Genomic DNA, 16,048 nt, shown 5'->3' with positions numbered 1-16,048 from the left:
GAGGTCAGCCAGACCCTACCCCCAGACAGCCCCACAAATGTGTTCACATTCACAAAAATACCCACACACAAATGAACCATATCCACACGTCTCACATCTGGTAAACCCATCTCTTTCTTTCTTTCTTTCTTTCTTTCTTTCTTTCTTTCTTTCTTTCTTTCTTTCTTTCTTTCTTTCTTTCTTTCTTTCTTTTTCTTTCTTTCTTTCTTTTTCTTTCTTTCTTTCTTTCTTTCTTTCTTTCTCTCTCTCTCTCTCTCTGTCTCTGTCTCTGTCTGTCTCTCTTTTTCTGCAATTTCGCAGACTGTAATTCTCTTCTTATCTTTGACTAGTTTCCCCCATGGTTGTGTGCTCTCCTCTCCTGCTCTATTTCAATCCTCTCCTGCTTAAAGGGTAAAAACATTTACTCAGGCAGAGGTATTACTGTTTGATCCTGATGCTTCAGTAATTTAGTGTTTATGTGCTCCCTCACTCGCTCACTAGACATGATGGATAGCCCAGCTAATGCCTCATTGCAAATTAGTTACTGCTGTTAGCTTGGCTCCTGCTTGGCCAACTTCTCTGTGTAGTTGACTGCGTTGTGCGAGTTGTATGAGTTAATGCTCGCTTTTTGAGTTAACTCAACATCTGAAGAGAAAGTGTGAGACAACAACTTAGTGGTTCAGCGGTTCTGTGGTTCTGTCGGAACAATAGGGTCTATATGATCCACAGCTCATTGGCTCAGGGAACTGTAACACTAGAGATCCCCAGAGAGTGTTGCATTGTGGGTCATGTGACAGGAGAGAGAGAAATAGATAACATACGCATCTGCCTCTCCAGTATGAGGCTCATAAAGAGGAACGTGGCTCGCCAGCTGGAAGTCTGAGGTTTCTCCCTTCCTGCCAAGTAGAGTTGTGCAAAAGCCTGAAGTTGGACTAAATCACACAAAGTGACTTTCCCTCTCTCTTCCTCTCTCACATACGCACTCACTTCAACACACACACGTGTACACGACTACACACTCAAACCCTTGTGACATTTTGTGTGTTGGCTGTGCTCTCGTTCTGTACACGTCTGCAGATAAGCACTGAGAGGAGAGAGAGAGGGGTGGAGCGAGAGAGCGGTTTGAGAGAGAGTATAGCTCTGAGCCTGGACTTGTTCTGTCCTGCCCCAGTTTTATAAGTAGGGAAAAATAATTGCCCTTTCCTTATTATCCATGTGTTGTTTATAGTACTTTATGCTTATACGTTCCCATCTCATCCGGTTGTGTTTTCATGCATGTCTATGGATGTAGATAGATCTCTTTGGACAGTTATTATTTCTATGCCTACTCAACCTTTCTCCTCTCTCTCCCCCACCTCTCTCTCTCGTCAGGGCTGGAGATGGCACAGTCCGGCCTGCTACTGGGTGGGAGAGGAGCAGGTGACCTTCGAGGAGGGCAGGAAGGCCTGCGCTGGAAGCGGAGCTACCCTCATCACCATCACCAATAGGTACCCACACACATGCATACCTGTACATACACTCGTGGAAGCACACGCCAGCACACACAGACACAGACACAAACACAAACACACACACACCTAGTGTAACCTCTGACCCCTGAGCCTTGTCCATGTGCGTTGTTGTAGGTTTGAACAGGCATTTGTCAACAGTCTGGTGTTTGGCCGTTCTGGGGATTCATTCTGGATAGCACTGCTTGACCAGAACAGCCCCGGAAAATTCCACTGGCTCAGCGGGGATGAAGTGGCCTATACCAACTGGAACAGAGACCAGCCAGGTGGGACATGGACCTCTGTCTCTCTATCTGTCCACAGAGCTATTATGACGGACATGTTGGTCTTGTACTAGTCTTCAGGACACCTGTCTGTGCTGTATGCCATATGCCCAGAGCCCTGTCAAAACTAGATATGGTATAAACACTTATCTCTTGAGTATTCATTGTGGCCAAATTGCCAATGACTTAATCAGGTGATTGGTTTACCATTTTCAAGACCATCTTTTGCCATGATCTCTGCCATCCCCACTGGTGTGTCAGTCAGTCAGTTACTCCCAGACCCAGACTCATACAACTACGTAACAGGGACCACTCTCTCCCCCCTCTCCTCTGTCAGGAGGAAACATCAAAGGGGGCTGTGTAACCATGGAGACGGGCTACGCCACAGGCCTCTGGGAGGTGAAGGACTGTGCGTCGGCCCGGGCTAAGTTCATCTGTAGACTGAACCAGGACACGTCCCTCAGCCCTGAGCCCCCAGCCCCGCACCCCACCCCCAGCCTCACTGGATCCTGCCCCAACGGGTGGAAGACAAACGGCAAGCTGCACCACTGTTACAAGGTATCCTACGCCTTTACCGCTACTTGATAAACTCAGCAATTAAGAAACGGCCCTTTTTCAGGACCCTGTCTTTCAAAGATAATTCGTAAAAATCCAAATAACTTCACAGATCTTCATTGTAAGGGTTTAAACACTGTTTCCCATGCTTGTTCAATGAACCATAAACAATTAATGAATATGCACCTGTGGAACGGTCGTTAAGACACTAACAGCTTATAGACGGTAGGCAATTAAGGTCACAGTTATGAAAACTTAGGACACTAAAGAGGCCTTTCTACTGACTCTGGAAAACACCAAAAGAAAGATGCCCAGGGTCCCTGCTCATCTGCGTGAATGTGCCTTTGGCATGCTGCAAGGAGGCATGAGGACTGCAGATGTGGCCAGGGAAATAAATTGCAATGTCCGTACTGTTAGACGCCTAAGACAGCGCTACAGGGAGACAGGACGGACAGCTGATCGTGCTTGCAGTGGCAGGCCACGTGTAACAACACCTGCACAGGATCGGTACAGCCAAACATCACACCTGCGGGACAGGTACAGGATGGCAACAACTGCCCGAATTACACCAGGAACGCACAATCCCTCCATCAGTGCTCAGACTGTCCGCAATAGGCTGAGAGAGGCTAGACTGAGGGTTTGTAGGCCTGTTGTAAGGCAGGTCCTCACCAGACATCACCGGCAACAACGTTGCCTATGGGCACAAACCCACCGTCGCTGGACCAGACAGGACTGGCAAAAAGTGCTCTTCACTGATGAGTCGCAGTTTTGTCTCACCAGGGGTGATGGTCGGATTCACGTTTTTATCGTCGAAGGAATGAGCGTTACCCCGTGCCCTGTACTCTGGAGCGGGATGGATTTGGAGGTGGAGAGTCCGTCATGGTCTGGGGCGGTGTGTCACAGCGTCATTGGACTGAGCTTGTTGTCATTACAGGCAATCTCAACGCTGTGACCCCCCCTTTGTTCAGGGACACATTATTCCATTTCTGTTAATCACATGTCTGTGGAACTTGTTCAGTTTTTGTCTCAGTTGTTGAATCTTGTTATGTTCATACAAATATTTACACATGTTAAGTTTGCTGAAAATAAACACAGTTGACAGTGAGAGGAAGTCTCTTTTTTGCTGAGTTTATTACTACACATATATTTTTTAGCATATGTATTAGTTTAGTCAATATAGATACCATTTATTTGCCACTAATGCCTCTGTGTGTGTGTGTGTGTGTGCGTGCGTGCGTGCGTGCGTGCGTGCGTGTGTGTGTGTGTGTGTGTGTGTGTGTGTGTGTGTGTGCCTGCCTGTCTGCACTGTGTGCCTGCATATGTGTGTGGGTATGTGTGTGTGTATGCGCCTGCCTGCCTGTCTGCCTGCATGCCTGCATTTGTGTGTGTGTGTGTGTGTCCCAGGTGTTTGACTTGGCCCAGATGGACCAGAAGCTGAGCTGGCTGCAGGCCCACCTAGCCTGTCAGAGACACCATGGAGCCAACCTGCTGAGTGTCAGTGGCCCAGAGGAGGAGCACTTCATACTGCAGATACTACACGAAGCCTTTGGGTGGGTGGGTGGGTGGACACTCCACCTTGATCATGCGTGGGTTGTATGAATGGGTCTCTGTTACAGGGCCTAGACTGGATGGAGGGAGAACGTGGTTCTTATTGGAAAAGGGGATGCGTTTGTAATTTAAAGAGGGAATGTGGTGGTAATGATGAGGATGATAATAATAAATGTATATAATAATAATTTTTGGGGGTGCTTATATTTGTCCTGTTACACACAGTGTGTAATGGAAATGAATTTTTTGCATGTCCCAACTCCCCCTGAGATACCCGCAGGGAGTGGGGTCACGGCCAGGGTCGCCATTGTACATCATCTCTGGAGCAATTAGGGTTCAGTGCCTGGCTCAAGGGCACAGTGACGGATTATACACTGCTCAAAAAAATAAAGGGAACACTTAAACAACACATCCTAGATCTGAATGAAAGAAATAATCTTATTAAATACTTTTTTCTTTACATAGTTGAATGTGCTGACAACAAAATCACACAAAAATAATCAATGGAAAATCCAATTTATCAACCCATGGAGGTCTGGATTTGGAGTACCACTCAAAATTAAAGTGGAAAACCACACTACAGGCTGATCCAACTTTGATGTAAGGTCCTTAAAACAAGTCAAAATGAGTCTCAGTAGTGTGTGTGGCCTCCACGTGCCTGTATGACCTCCCTACAACGCCTGGGCATGCTCCTGATGAGGTGGCGGATGGTCTCCTGAGAGATCTCCTCCCAGACCTGGACTAAAGCATCCGCCAACTCCTGGACAGTCTGTGGTGGAACGTGGCGTTGGTGGATGGAGCGAGACATGATGTCCCAGATGTGCTCAATTGGATTCAGGTCTGGGGAACGGGCGGGCCAGTCCATAGCATCAATGCCTTCCTCTTGCAGGAACTGCTGACACACTCCAGCCACATGAGGTCTAGCATTGTCTTGCATTAGGAGGAACCCAGGGCCAACCGCACCAGCATATGGTCTCACAAGGGGTCTGAGGATCTCATCTCGGTACCTAATGGCAGTCAGGCTACCTCTGGCGAGCACATGGAGGGCTGTGCGGCCCCCCAAAGAAATGCCACCCCATACCATGACTGACCCACCGCCAAACCGGTCATGCTGGAGGATGTTGCAGGCAGCAGAACGCTCTCCATGGCGTCTCCAGACTCTGTCACGTCTGTCACATGTGCTCAGTGTGAACCTGCTTTCATTTGTGAAGAGCACAGAGTGCCAGTGGCGAATTTGCCAATCTTGGTGTTCTCTGGCAAATGCCAAACGTCCTGCACGGTGTTGGGCTGTAAGCACAACCCCCACCTGGGACGTCGGGCCCTCATACCACCCTCATGGAGTCTGTTTCTGACCGTTTGAGCAGACACATGCACATTTGTGGCCTGCTGGAGGTCATTTTGCAGGGCTCTGGCAGTGCTCCTCCTGCTCCTCCTTGCACAAAGGTGGAGGTAGCGGTCCTGCTGCTGGGTTGTTTCCCTCCTACGGCCTCCTGCACGTCTCCTGATGTACTGGCCTGTCTCCTGGTAGCGCCTCCATGCTCTGGACACTACGCTGACAGACACAGCAAACCTTCTTGCCACAGCTCGCATTGATGTGCCATCCTGGATGAGCTGCACTACCTGAGCCACTTGTGTGGGTTGTAGACTCCGTCTCATGCTACCACTAGAGTGAAAGCACCGCCAGCATTCAAAAGTGACCAAAACATCAGCCAGGAAGCATAGGAACTGAGAAGTGGTCTGTGGTCTCCACCTGCAGAACCACTCCTTTATTGGGGGTGTCTTGCTAATTGCCTATAATTTCCACCTATTGTCTATTCCATTTGCACAACAGCATGTGAAATTTATTGTCAATCAGTGTTGCTTCCTAAGTGGACAGTTTGATTTCACAGAAGTGTGATTGACTTGGAGTTACATTGTGTTGTTTAAGTGTTCCCTTTATTTTTTTGAGCAGTATATATGTTTTATGGTGATGACTATGATGCTGATGATGATAGTAATGATGATGATGCTGCTGTTGACGATGATAATGACAATAACGATAATGATGCTGACATCCCTGCTGCTGATGCTGATGCCGACGACGCTGATGCTGATGCTGCTGCTGATGATGGTCCACAGGGAGTTAGAGGACCATGAGCAGCACTGGTTCTGGATCGGGCTGAACCGCAGGAACCCCATGGACAACGGTAGCTGGAAGTGGAGCGATGGACTGGCCGTGAGTCACAGCATCACCAACCAGCCACAGCATTACATCACAGCATGTCTATGGACCTAATTCGAGCAGCCAAACCACAGCACTATCTATTATTGACCCAGCTTAACACAGCGACCTTGATTTACTGATAGCTACTGCCCAGCTGCAACAACATACAGCCTCTTGCACCATATATGTGTACCTCAAAGCTTATATATATACAGTGCTGTGAAAAAGTATTTGCCCCCTTCCTGATTTCTTATTCTTTTGCACATTTGTCACACTTAAATGTTTCAGATCAAACAAATGTTAATATTACACAAAGATAACCCAAGTAAACACAAAATGCAGTTTTTAAGTGATGATTTTATTTATTAAGGTAAAAAAGCTATCTGAACCTTCATGGCCCTATGTGACAAAGTAATTGCCCCCCCCTTGTTAAATCATGAATTTACTGTGGTTAATCACATTTTTTGGAAAACTGAGTTCAATTTCACTAGCCACACCCAGGCCTGATTACTGCCAGACCTGTTGAATCAAGAAATCACTTAAATACAACTTGTCTGACAAAGTGAAGTAGGCCAAAAGATCTCAAAAAGCAAGACATCATGCCGCGATCCAAAGAAATTCAGGAACAGATGAGAAACAAAGTAATTGACATCTATCAGTCTGGAAAGGGTTACAACGCCATTTCTAAAGCTTTGGGACTCCAGCGAACCATGGTGAGAGCCATTATCCACAAATGGAGAAAGTTTGGAACAGTGGTGAACCTTCCCAGGAGTGGCCGGCCTACCAAAATTACCCCAAGAGCGCAGCGACGACTCATCCAAGAGGTCACAAAAGAACCCACAACAACATCTAAAGAACTGCAGGCCTCACTTGCCTCAGTTAAGGTCAGTGTTCATGACTCAACCATAAGAAAGAGACTGGGCAAAAATGGCATCCGTGGCAGAGTTCCAAGGCGAAAACCACTGCTGACCAAAAATAACATAAAGGCTCATCTCACTTTTGGCAAAAAAAACATCTTGATCATCCCCAAGACTTTTGGGAAAATATTCTGTGGACTGATGTGACAAAAGTTGAACTTTTTGGAAGGTGTGCGTCCCGTTACATCTGGCGTAAAAGTAACACAGCATTTCAGAAAAAGAACATCATACCAACAGTCAAATATGGTGGTGGTAGTGTGATGGTCTGGGGCTGCTTTGCTGCTTCAGGACCTGGATGACTTGCTGTGATTGATGGAACCAAGAATTCTGCTCTCTACCAAAACATCCTGAAGGAGAATGTCCGGCCATCAGTTCGTGACCTCAAGCTGAAGCGCACTTGGGTTCTGCAACAGGACAATGATCCAAAACAAACCAGCAAGTCCACATCTGAATGGCTTAAAAAAAACAAAATGAAGGTTTTGGAGTGGCCTAGTCAAAGTCCGGACTTGAATCCGATTGAGATGCTGTGGCGTGACCTTAAAAAGGTGGTTCATGCTCGAAAACCCTTCAATGCTGCTGAATTAAAACAATTCTGCAAAGAAGAGTGATCCAAAATTCCTCCACGGCGATGTGAAAGACTCATTGCCAGTTATCGCAAACGCTCGATTGCAGTTGTTACTGCTGAGGGAGGCACAACCAGTTATTAGGTTTAGGGGGAAATTACTTTGTCACATAGGGCCATGAAGGTTCAGATAGCTTTTTTCCCTTAATAAATAAAATCCTCACTTAACTGCATTTTCTGTTTACTTGGGTTATCTTTGTGTAATATTAAAATGTGTTTGATGATCTGAAACATTTACGTGTGACAAATGTGCAAAAAAAAAAAGAAATCAGGAAGGGGGCAAATACTTTTTCACAGCACTGTAGCTACCTACTTGTTAAGCTATTTTTGTAAAGTCCTCTAACCCATCTTCCTCTGCATGTCAGTATACGTACCAGAACTTTGGGCGTTACTACTACAATACCAATCAGTGTGCAGCAGTAGACCTGGGCACCATGACCTGGCTGGCCATGCACTGTGACTCTCAACTGGACTGGATCTGCAAGATCCCCAAAGGTAACAGCAAGACAACGGAACCACACATAGACACAGATACAGTCAAAAAGCAGTGCTACTGCTGTATACAGACATAATAGAGACACACTGACACAAGGGGCCCTTGTTATTGCCTGAAAGCTTTCATTTTGAATACTCAAGTCTGTGTTATGTAGTGCTGAGCGATTAACCAACATGTTTTTTTTCTCTCGGTTATTAAATAACAAATTTCCGATGTCGTTTCAGTTACTTGATTTCCATTTAGTGTTTTTTTGGGGGGGGGGGGGGTGCTAATGTGCTATTTCTCTAGAGAGAAATCAAATAATTCAGGAGAGAAATCCAGTCAATAACTATGTGGGATGTTGAAGGGAGTTGTAGTTTTCATTAAGCAAATATGTGACCGCCGGGCTCGATTCGCTCTTATGTAGCAAAATTTGAAATTGTGTTTTTTACATTGCATAAAAGTAGACTCGGAGCTAGAACATTTTAGATCATACACTACAGTCAGTGCTTCATTTGTAACTCGGGAGGTGCTGGAACAAAAAAGGGAGCGCGAGAGGGGGTTGGAGGAGTTCTGAGGTACCGGAACGCATGAGAAAAAAAATCACCTTTACAATAAAGCATTTCATGCATATCATCGCATTTGCGTAGTGACATAGAGCAGTAGAGTAGAGGCACTTACAGAAGTTGCACACATTGGGGACATTTTCTGTAGCCTAGGCTCCGGGAAGAATGTGGCCTTTTATAAACGCTTTTCATGCAATTCTAAGTAATTTGACATGACTGAAGACTTTGGCAGAATATTTTTAATACAGCACAAATGAGAATCTGAGATCAATAAAAACGAACTAGGCCTAGGTGTGTGGAGACGCATGTTGTAGGCTACAATATGAGGAAGAAATTATAGTCCTAAATATACTTTCCAGTTTCACTGACTCACCCAATGACATGCAGCTCACTTGCTGGTGATGGCTGATGCGCTCGTGCCAAAAGCCTATCTCTCGCTTGTTTTACTTTGTAAAACAATATTTGGAAGTTGAACAAGTAAATTCAGCAAAAAAGAAACGTCCTCTCACTGTCAACTGCGTTTATTTTCAACAAACTTAACATGTGTAAATATTTGTATGAACACAACAAGACTCAACAACTGAGACAAACTGAACAAGTTCCACAGACATGTGACTAAGAGAAATTGAATAATGTGTCCCTGAACAAAGGGGGGGTCAAAATCAAAAGTAACAGTCAGTATCTGGTGTGGCCACCATCTGCATTAAGTACTGCAGTGCATCTCCTCCTCATGGACTGCGCCAGATTTGCCAGTTCTTGCTGTGAGATGTTACCCCACTCTTCCACCAAGGCACCTGCAAGTTCCCGGACATTTCTGGGGGGAATGGCCCTAGCCCTCACCCTCCGATCCAACAGGTCCCAGACGTGCTCAATGGGATTGAAATCCGGGCTCTTCACTGGCCATGGCAGAACACTGACATTCCTGTCTTGCAGGAAATCACGCACAGAACGAGCAGTATGGCTGGTGGCATTGTCATGCTGGAGAGTCATGTCAGGATGAGTCTGCAGGAAGGGTACCACATGAGGGAGGAGGATGTCTTCCCTGTAACGCACAGCGTTGAGATTGCCTGCAATGACAACAAGCTCAGTCCGATGATGCTGTGACACACCGCCCCAGACCATGATGGACTCTCCACCTCCAAATCAATCCCGCTCCAGAGTACAGGCCTCGGTGTAATGCTCATTCCTTCGATGATAAACGCGAATCCGACCATCACCCCTGGTGAGACAAAACCGCGACTCGTCATTGAAGAGCACTTTTTGCCAGTCCTGTCTGGTCCAGCAACGGTGGGTTTGTGCCCATAGGTGACGTTGTTGCAGGTGATATCTGGTGAGGACCTGCCTTACAACCGGCCTACAAGCCCTCAGTCCAGCCTCTCTCAGCCTATTGCGGACAGTCTGAGCACTGATGGAGGGATTGTGTGTTCCTGGTGTAACTCGGGCAGTTGTTGTTGCCATCCTGTACCTGTCCCGCAGGTGTGATGTTCGGCTGTACCGATCCAGTGCAGGTGTTGTTATACGTGGCCTGCCACTGCGAGGACGATCAGCTGTCCGTCCTGTCTCCTTGTAGCGCTGTCTTTGACATCTCACAGTACGGACATTGCAATTTATTGCCCTGGCCACATCTGCAGTCCTCATGCCTCCTTGCAGCATGCCAAAGGCACATTCACACTGTAACGGTTGTTGTCGGGAATGGAGGACCAAAACGCAGCAGGAATGTGGATGCTCATCTTGTATTTATTTTCAACCAAGAGAACACCAAAATAACAAACAAAGAACTCACGAACAACAAAACAGTCTTGTCATGCTCACACACACAAAACAAGAAACAATTTCCCACAACACTAAACCAAACAATTACCCATATATAGGACTCTCAATCAGAGGCAACGAGAAGGCACCTGCCTCCAATTGAGAGTCCAACCCCCATTAACCTAAACATAGAAATACAACAAACCAGAAAGAACATAGACCAAAACCCAGAAATAATAAATCAAACACCCTACTACATACACCACCACCCCGAACCACATAAACAAAATACCCTCTGCCACGTCCTGACCAAACTACAATAACAAATAACCCTTATTACTGGTCAGGACGTGACACACACAGATGAGCAGGGACCCTGGGCATCTTTCTTTTGGTATTTTTCAGAGTCCGTAGAAAGGCCTCTTTAGTGTCCTACGTTTTCATAACTGTGACCTTAATTGCCTACCGTCTGTAAGCTGTTAGTGTCTTAACGACCGTTCCACAGGTGCATATTCATTCATTGTTTATGGTTCATTGAACAAGCATGGGAAACAGTGTTTAAACCCTTGACAATGAAGATCTGTGAAGTTATTTGGATTTTTACGAATTATCTTTGAAAGACAGAGTTAGTAGCTTACAGCATAGAGTCTTCTCCTTACAGTAGGAGCCATTTGCTTTCCAACCTCTGTTTTCCCTCAATTGTAAATGAAATATAGCTAAAGGACTGTATTGACGCGCGGCAAACGCCTAGTTTCCAGAAACACGTTGTTGTGGAAATTCTTACACAGGGACTCGAACTCAATCTTAAATGATTCAATGTTTATTGTCAGCGCGCTGGAGAGGTTCCAACAAACTTAATGCACCATAGTGAACGTCTGTCAGGAGCTCTGCTGGGGCAGTCCCAGCAGTTGTCTTATCTACAGCTGTACAGAGTTATATTTGCATGATTTAGCATAATTCATTAATCATGACCATTTTGTTTCATTCATGTGACCGACCAAGGCTTCTTCTCTCTAAGCTGAGACCTTGAAACTGAGATATCTTTCGTTCTCAAAACAAAGGCCTGGGCGTACTGCCAAATTGCAGATACTGATAGTGAGGATTCGTTCAGTCAGTCACTTGCATGAACACAGAAATTGGTTTATAGAGAACCACAAACATAAAACATAGAATTGGTAGATAGAAAATAAGATGTATAACATTTCCATTAAAGTCACATATTAATTTTTTTTAATCTTTATTTAACTAGGCAAGTCAGTTAAGAACAAATTCTTATTTTCAATGACAGCCCAGGAACAGTGGGTTAACTGCCTTTTTCAGGGACAGAACGACAGATTTTTACCTTGTCAGCTCGGGGATTCGATCTTGCAACCTTCCGGTTACTAATCTGACGCTCTAATCACTAGGATACCTGCCACCCCGAGGTACAGGCCTCGGCGTAACGCTCATTCCTACGACGAGAAACACGAATCCGACCATCACCCCTGGTTTTGTCTCGTCAGTGAAGAGCACTTTTTGCCAGTCCTGTCTGGTCCATCGACGGTGGGTTTGTGCCCATAAGCGACGTAGGCGACATATTCAACCAAGTTCAGCGTAAAACACGTGGTAATTAACTACAATGACCATAATCCATTTCGGCAGTTTTTTTCCGGCTCGGACAGAGACGGGGTCAGAGAGGAAGAGGCAAAGCGAGAGGTTTCACTCTCCCCCAAATCGGTCCAAAATAAGCCCAATGTGTTTCTATGGGCTTATTTTACACCTAAACTTGTTGCCTGCCATCCCGCCTTTGGGACAACAACTCCCATTATTAGGGCGGAGACATGAGCATCCCGTCATAATATTCATATCTCTGGTACACTTTTACGCCTGCTACGTTAGGTAAGATATACACAGACTGTATAGACCTCATGAGAGAGGAGTCTACACAACACAACAATGAGGACAGAGACTCAAAAAGCACTAATCACTCAGCGGTAGTGTTATGCATTTGTTCTGAATGATGAATTCAGACCACTTTTTGTTTTGTGTTTTCAGGAAAAATTGATAAGGATCCAAACCCCACTGAAGGTCAGTTTATAAACCACCCTCCTCACTTTGTCGCTGTTATTTTTTATAGTCTTCCATCATAACCCACTAGCACCAACTTTACTTTCCCATCTTTCTCCTCATCCCCCCAGCCCCAACTTCAAGTGAGTGGGTGGGCTTCCAGGAGGCAGAGTATAAGTTCTTTGACCACCGGTCTACGTGGGACCAAGCCCAGAGGATCTGCTCCTGGTTCGATGCTTCTCTGGCTTCCATCCACTCTTCTGCAGAGGAGGTTTTCCTTGCCAACACACTGCACAAGGTACCACACACAAGCTTTAATGAAAACAGCTTCATCACCCTTCATAAAGTAACACATCCACTGCTGAGAAGGAGGCCTTCCTGGCTGACATAACCTTTATAACCTTTCATAGAAAAGTCATAACCCTTTTTATAACTACTTCATGTTCATGAAGAACGTGACAGAATTAAACATGCACATGGGCACTTTCATATCTCTACAAATGGTACCAACCACCACATGAATGGACATGGGCTGTTTTATCCAAGCCAATAGTCTATGCTGTACTGTACATCGCTGCATGTCACTGGAGGTCAAGTGTGTACGACTAGAGGTCATGTGTGTTTTCTCTCTTGCCTGCAGATGACCAAGGTAGAGGGGGACCACTGGTGGGTGGGGCTTCATACGTATGGGAACGATGGCCGTTTCCACTGGTCAGACCACTCTGTGCTCAACTATGTGTCCTGGGCTTTCGGCAGGCCACACCCACACAGCCGCGACCGCAAGTGTGTCCACATGTCAGTCAGCAAAGGTGAGGATTCTGGGATACTGTGCAGTTTGTCCTGTTAATAGCATATTTTGTGGGGTTTTTTTAACAATATTTCATCTTTCATTCTAAAACGTTCTACAGCGGAGTGGGCAGATCAGAAATGCCACTCAGACCTGCCCTACATCTGTAAGAGAGTGAATGTCACAGGCACCATCCCACCCACACCCTCCACCCCCCTGCCCCCCGCGGGCTGCCCCGATGGCTGGAGCCCCTTCCTGCACAAGGTAGGGCTCCTGGGTTATGTCGTTTCTACTGTGCTGATAAAGATATGCCAGTTATATGAATGTGACATTTCTGTGTTCATTTTTTATTTGATCTTCCGTTTTAGCCTCTCAGTTGTTATCTGATCTCACATTAGATCTCAAACACACCTCTGACCTGAGGTACTGGTTTCTCCTTGGTTATGTTACGTGTGAGAGCATGATGGTTCTTCCTGACCTGACCTCTGACCTTCCTGTTTGTGTGTGTGTGTAGTGTTATAAGGTGTTTGGTCATGAGGAGAGCCGGAGGGCCACATGGTCAGGAGCCAGGCTCATGTGTGAGTCACAGGGAGGAGCCTTGGCTGTGGTGCCCAATCACGTGGAGCAAGGTAGTTTTATACTCACTCACTCACACACGCACACACAAACAAACAAACACACGCACGGTTTCACATACACACAAGGGCAAACACACACATACACCATCAATAACATCAGTGGTTCCCTAACTGTCGGACGGTCTGTGGGTGGGGGGTGAAGAGAGGTAGGGAGAGGTGTCATGTCAGTTATTGCAGACCTTAGAGAGCTTTTTATAACTTGTCCAGTTCCCCAGTGATGAAAGGGGGGCATGATTGAAAAAGTTTGGGAAGCACTGAAGGACATCATGCATGCTGTCTCCCACAGCCTTTGTCACCACTCTGCTGTCCATCGTGAGTTTTGACCTGTGGGTGGGGTTGACATCTGACTCTAAAGGCCATTTCCAGTGGGCTCGTCCTGGACTCCTCAGCTACACCAACTGGGCCTCTGGAGAACCCCTGGACAACAGTGGACCACTCCACAACAAGACTCCGGTACATACCACCCTGGTCTAATCTTTTTCTGTATTAATCCAGTCTTTGGTGGCATCCCAAATGGCACCCTATTCCCTACATAGTGCACTACTTCAGAACTAGGGTACTAGTCAAAAGTAGTTCACCATATATGGAATATGGTGCCATTTGGGACGCATATTTGGTCCGTGGGTCCAGTCTTTGTCATGTCCATTGTTGATGACATCATTGTCACCTAACAGGGGAACTGTGTGGTGATGATCCATGGGAACCCAACAAAAAATACTGGCATGTGGGCATCCCGGGCCTGTGAGATGGAGAAACATGGCTACATCTGCCAGAAGAAACAAGGTACAGGACATGTCACAACTCCAAACAGCACAGCCACTCGCAATTCAACAGTGCATAACATAACTAACCAGTGAATTATGTAACAGACAAGCATTCCTGTGTGAATCTATTACATAGTACTGTACCTACTGAAACACATACCTGATAAATTAAACAGTTGTGTTTATATCAGTCAGCAGAAACAGTTTCCTTTATATACTGATATAACTGTCTCCTTAGACCCAGCTCTGCCCCCTGGCGCTGCCCTCCTCCCCTCCTCCCTGTCCGGGGCCCTGGACCTGGGTGGGGTGTCGTACCGCATAGTGAAGAAGCGCCTGGACTGGATGGGGGCGCTGCATGTGTGCGAGTCTCTGAACGGGACGTTGGTTTCAGTGAAAGACCCCTACCAACAGGCTTACCTCACCCTGCTGATGAACAGCCTACACCTCCCAGCATGGATAGGCCTTTACAACTATGAGGTGAGGCCCTGGACATAACAAGCTGGGAGGAGTTATGCACTTCTACGAGATCTTTTATTGGTTTGTTTTGATACAACAACATGGTAACATGTATGGTGAGATCACTGTATCACCACAAATCAATATTACATTGATATAATCAGATCTTCAAAGATTGATTTAACTAGATTGACCAATGAGGTAAGACTTGAGGTCAGAATATTCTGATGAATTCCTCCTCTGTTCCATTCTCAGGGGCGGAGCTTCAGCTGGTTGGGTGAGGAGGACCTGATTTACACTGCCTGGCGGGATGGGGAGCCTAATACACTGTCTGGATGTGGTCACATGACCACGGGGGGGCAGTGGACTGTGACCCCCTGTGACGCTAAACTGGACGCTGCCACCTGTCAGATTCATACAGGTGTGTGTGTGTGTCTGTGTGCATCCGTGTGTGTGTGTGCATGTTTGTGTGTGTGCCTTATCAATAGGGTAATACAGTATATGAACATGTGTGTAAGTTATATAGTGTGTGTGTAAGCCCTGTCCTGTCCTCTCTCTCTCTCTCTCTTTCTCTCTCTTTCTCTCTCTCTTTCTCTCTCTCTTTCTCTCTCTCTCTCTTTCTCTCTCTCTCTCTCTCTCTCTCTCTCTCTCTCTCTCTCTTTCTCTTTCTCTCTCCAGCAGAGGAGGCTGTGGTGCACAAGTGGAGTTTCCCAGGACAATGCCCTCACTCTCTGGGCGACTGGGCCTGGGTGCCTTTCAGAAACCACTGCTACTCCTTCAACCTGCAGAACCTCCGGCTGCAGACCGACGCCCACTCCTACTGCAGGAAGGGTAAGGAGGACACTCTGTCAACTGCCAATGTTCTGAGTCAGCCAGACACTCCTTAGTCTTTTTACATGCACATCGGCTGTTTCCCAAAGGGTACCCTATTCCCTATGTAGTACACTACTTTTGACCAGAGCCCTATAG

At 46.4% G+C, this 16,048-nt stretch overlaps 1 protein-coding gene across 2 annotated transcripts in view; it reads left to right on the top strand.

The window, feature by feature from the left end:
• The window catches only part of LOC106600995 (C-type mannose receptor 2), a 47,868-nt gene that overhangs the window by 22,097 nt on the left and 9,723 nt on the right, over window positions 1–16,048 (top strand). The window contains exons 10-25 of one of the 2 annotated variants that reach the window (XM_014192828.3): window positions 1,351–1,466; window positions 1,605–1,753; window positions 2,088–2,308; window positions 3,710–3,855; window positions 5,972–6,068; window positions 7,961–8,090; window positions 12,423–12,455; window positions 12,566–12,732; window positions 13,075–13,243; window positions 13,343–13,485; window positions 13,736–13,850; window positions 14,146–14,312; window positions 14,534–14,642; window positions 14,862–15,100; window positions 15,335–15,500; window positions 15,761–15,910. In XM_014192828.3, the coding sequence (XP_014048303.1) occupies window positions 1,351–1,466; window positions 1,605–1,753; window positions 2,088–2,308; window positions 3,710–3,855; window positions 5,972–6,068; window positions 7,961–8,090; window positions 12,423–12,455; window positions 12,566–12,732; window positions 13,075–13,243; window positions 13,343–13,485; window positions 13,736–13,850; window positions 14,146–14,312; window positions 14,534–14,642; window positions 14,862–15,100; window positions 15,335–15,500; window positions 15,761–15,910 (2,317 nt within the window). Of the gene's footprint in view, window positions 1–1,350; window positions 1,467–1,604; window positions 1,754–2,087; window positions 2,309–3,709; window positions 3,856–5,971; window positions 6,069–7,960; window positions 8,091–12,422; window positions 12,456–12,565; window positions 12,733–13,074; window positions 13,244–13,342; window positions 13,486–13,735; window positions 13,851–14,145; window positions 14,313–14,533; window positions 14,643–14,861; window positions 15,101–15,334; window positions 15,501–15,757; window positions 15,911–16,048 lie in introns of both variants that reach the window. The other variant, XM_014192827.3, reaches the window with a different exon arrangement.

Source organism: Salmo salar, chromosome 03 (assembly GCF_965601325.2).
Source record: "Salmo salar chromosome 03, fSalSal1, whole genome shotgun sequence".
Classification (NCBI taxonomy): domain Eukaryota; kingdom Metazoa; phylum Chordata; class Actinopteri; order Salmoniformes; family Salmonidae; genus Salmo; species Salmo salar.
The sequence above is the reverse complement of the archived record's forward strand: the minus strand, read 5'-3'. Positions and strand labels throughout refer to the sequence as shown.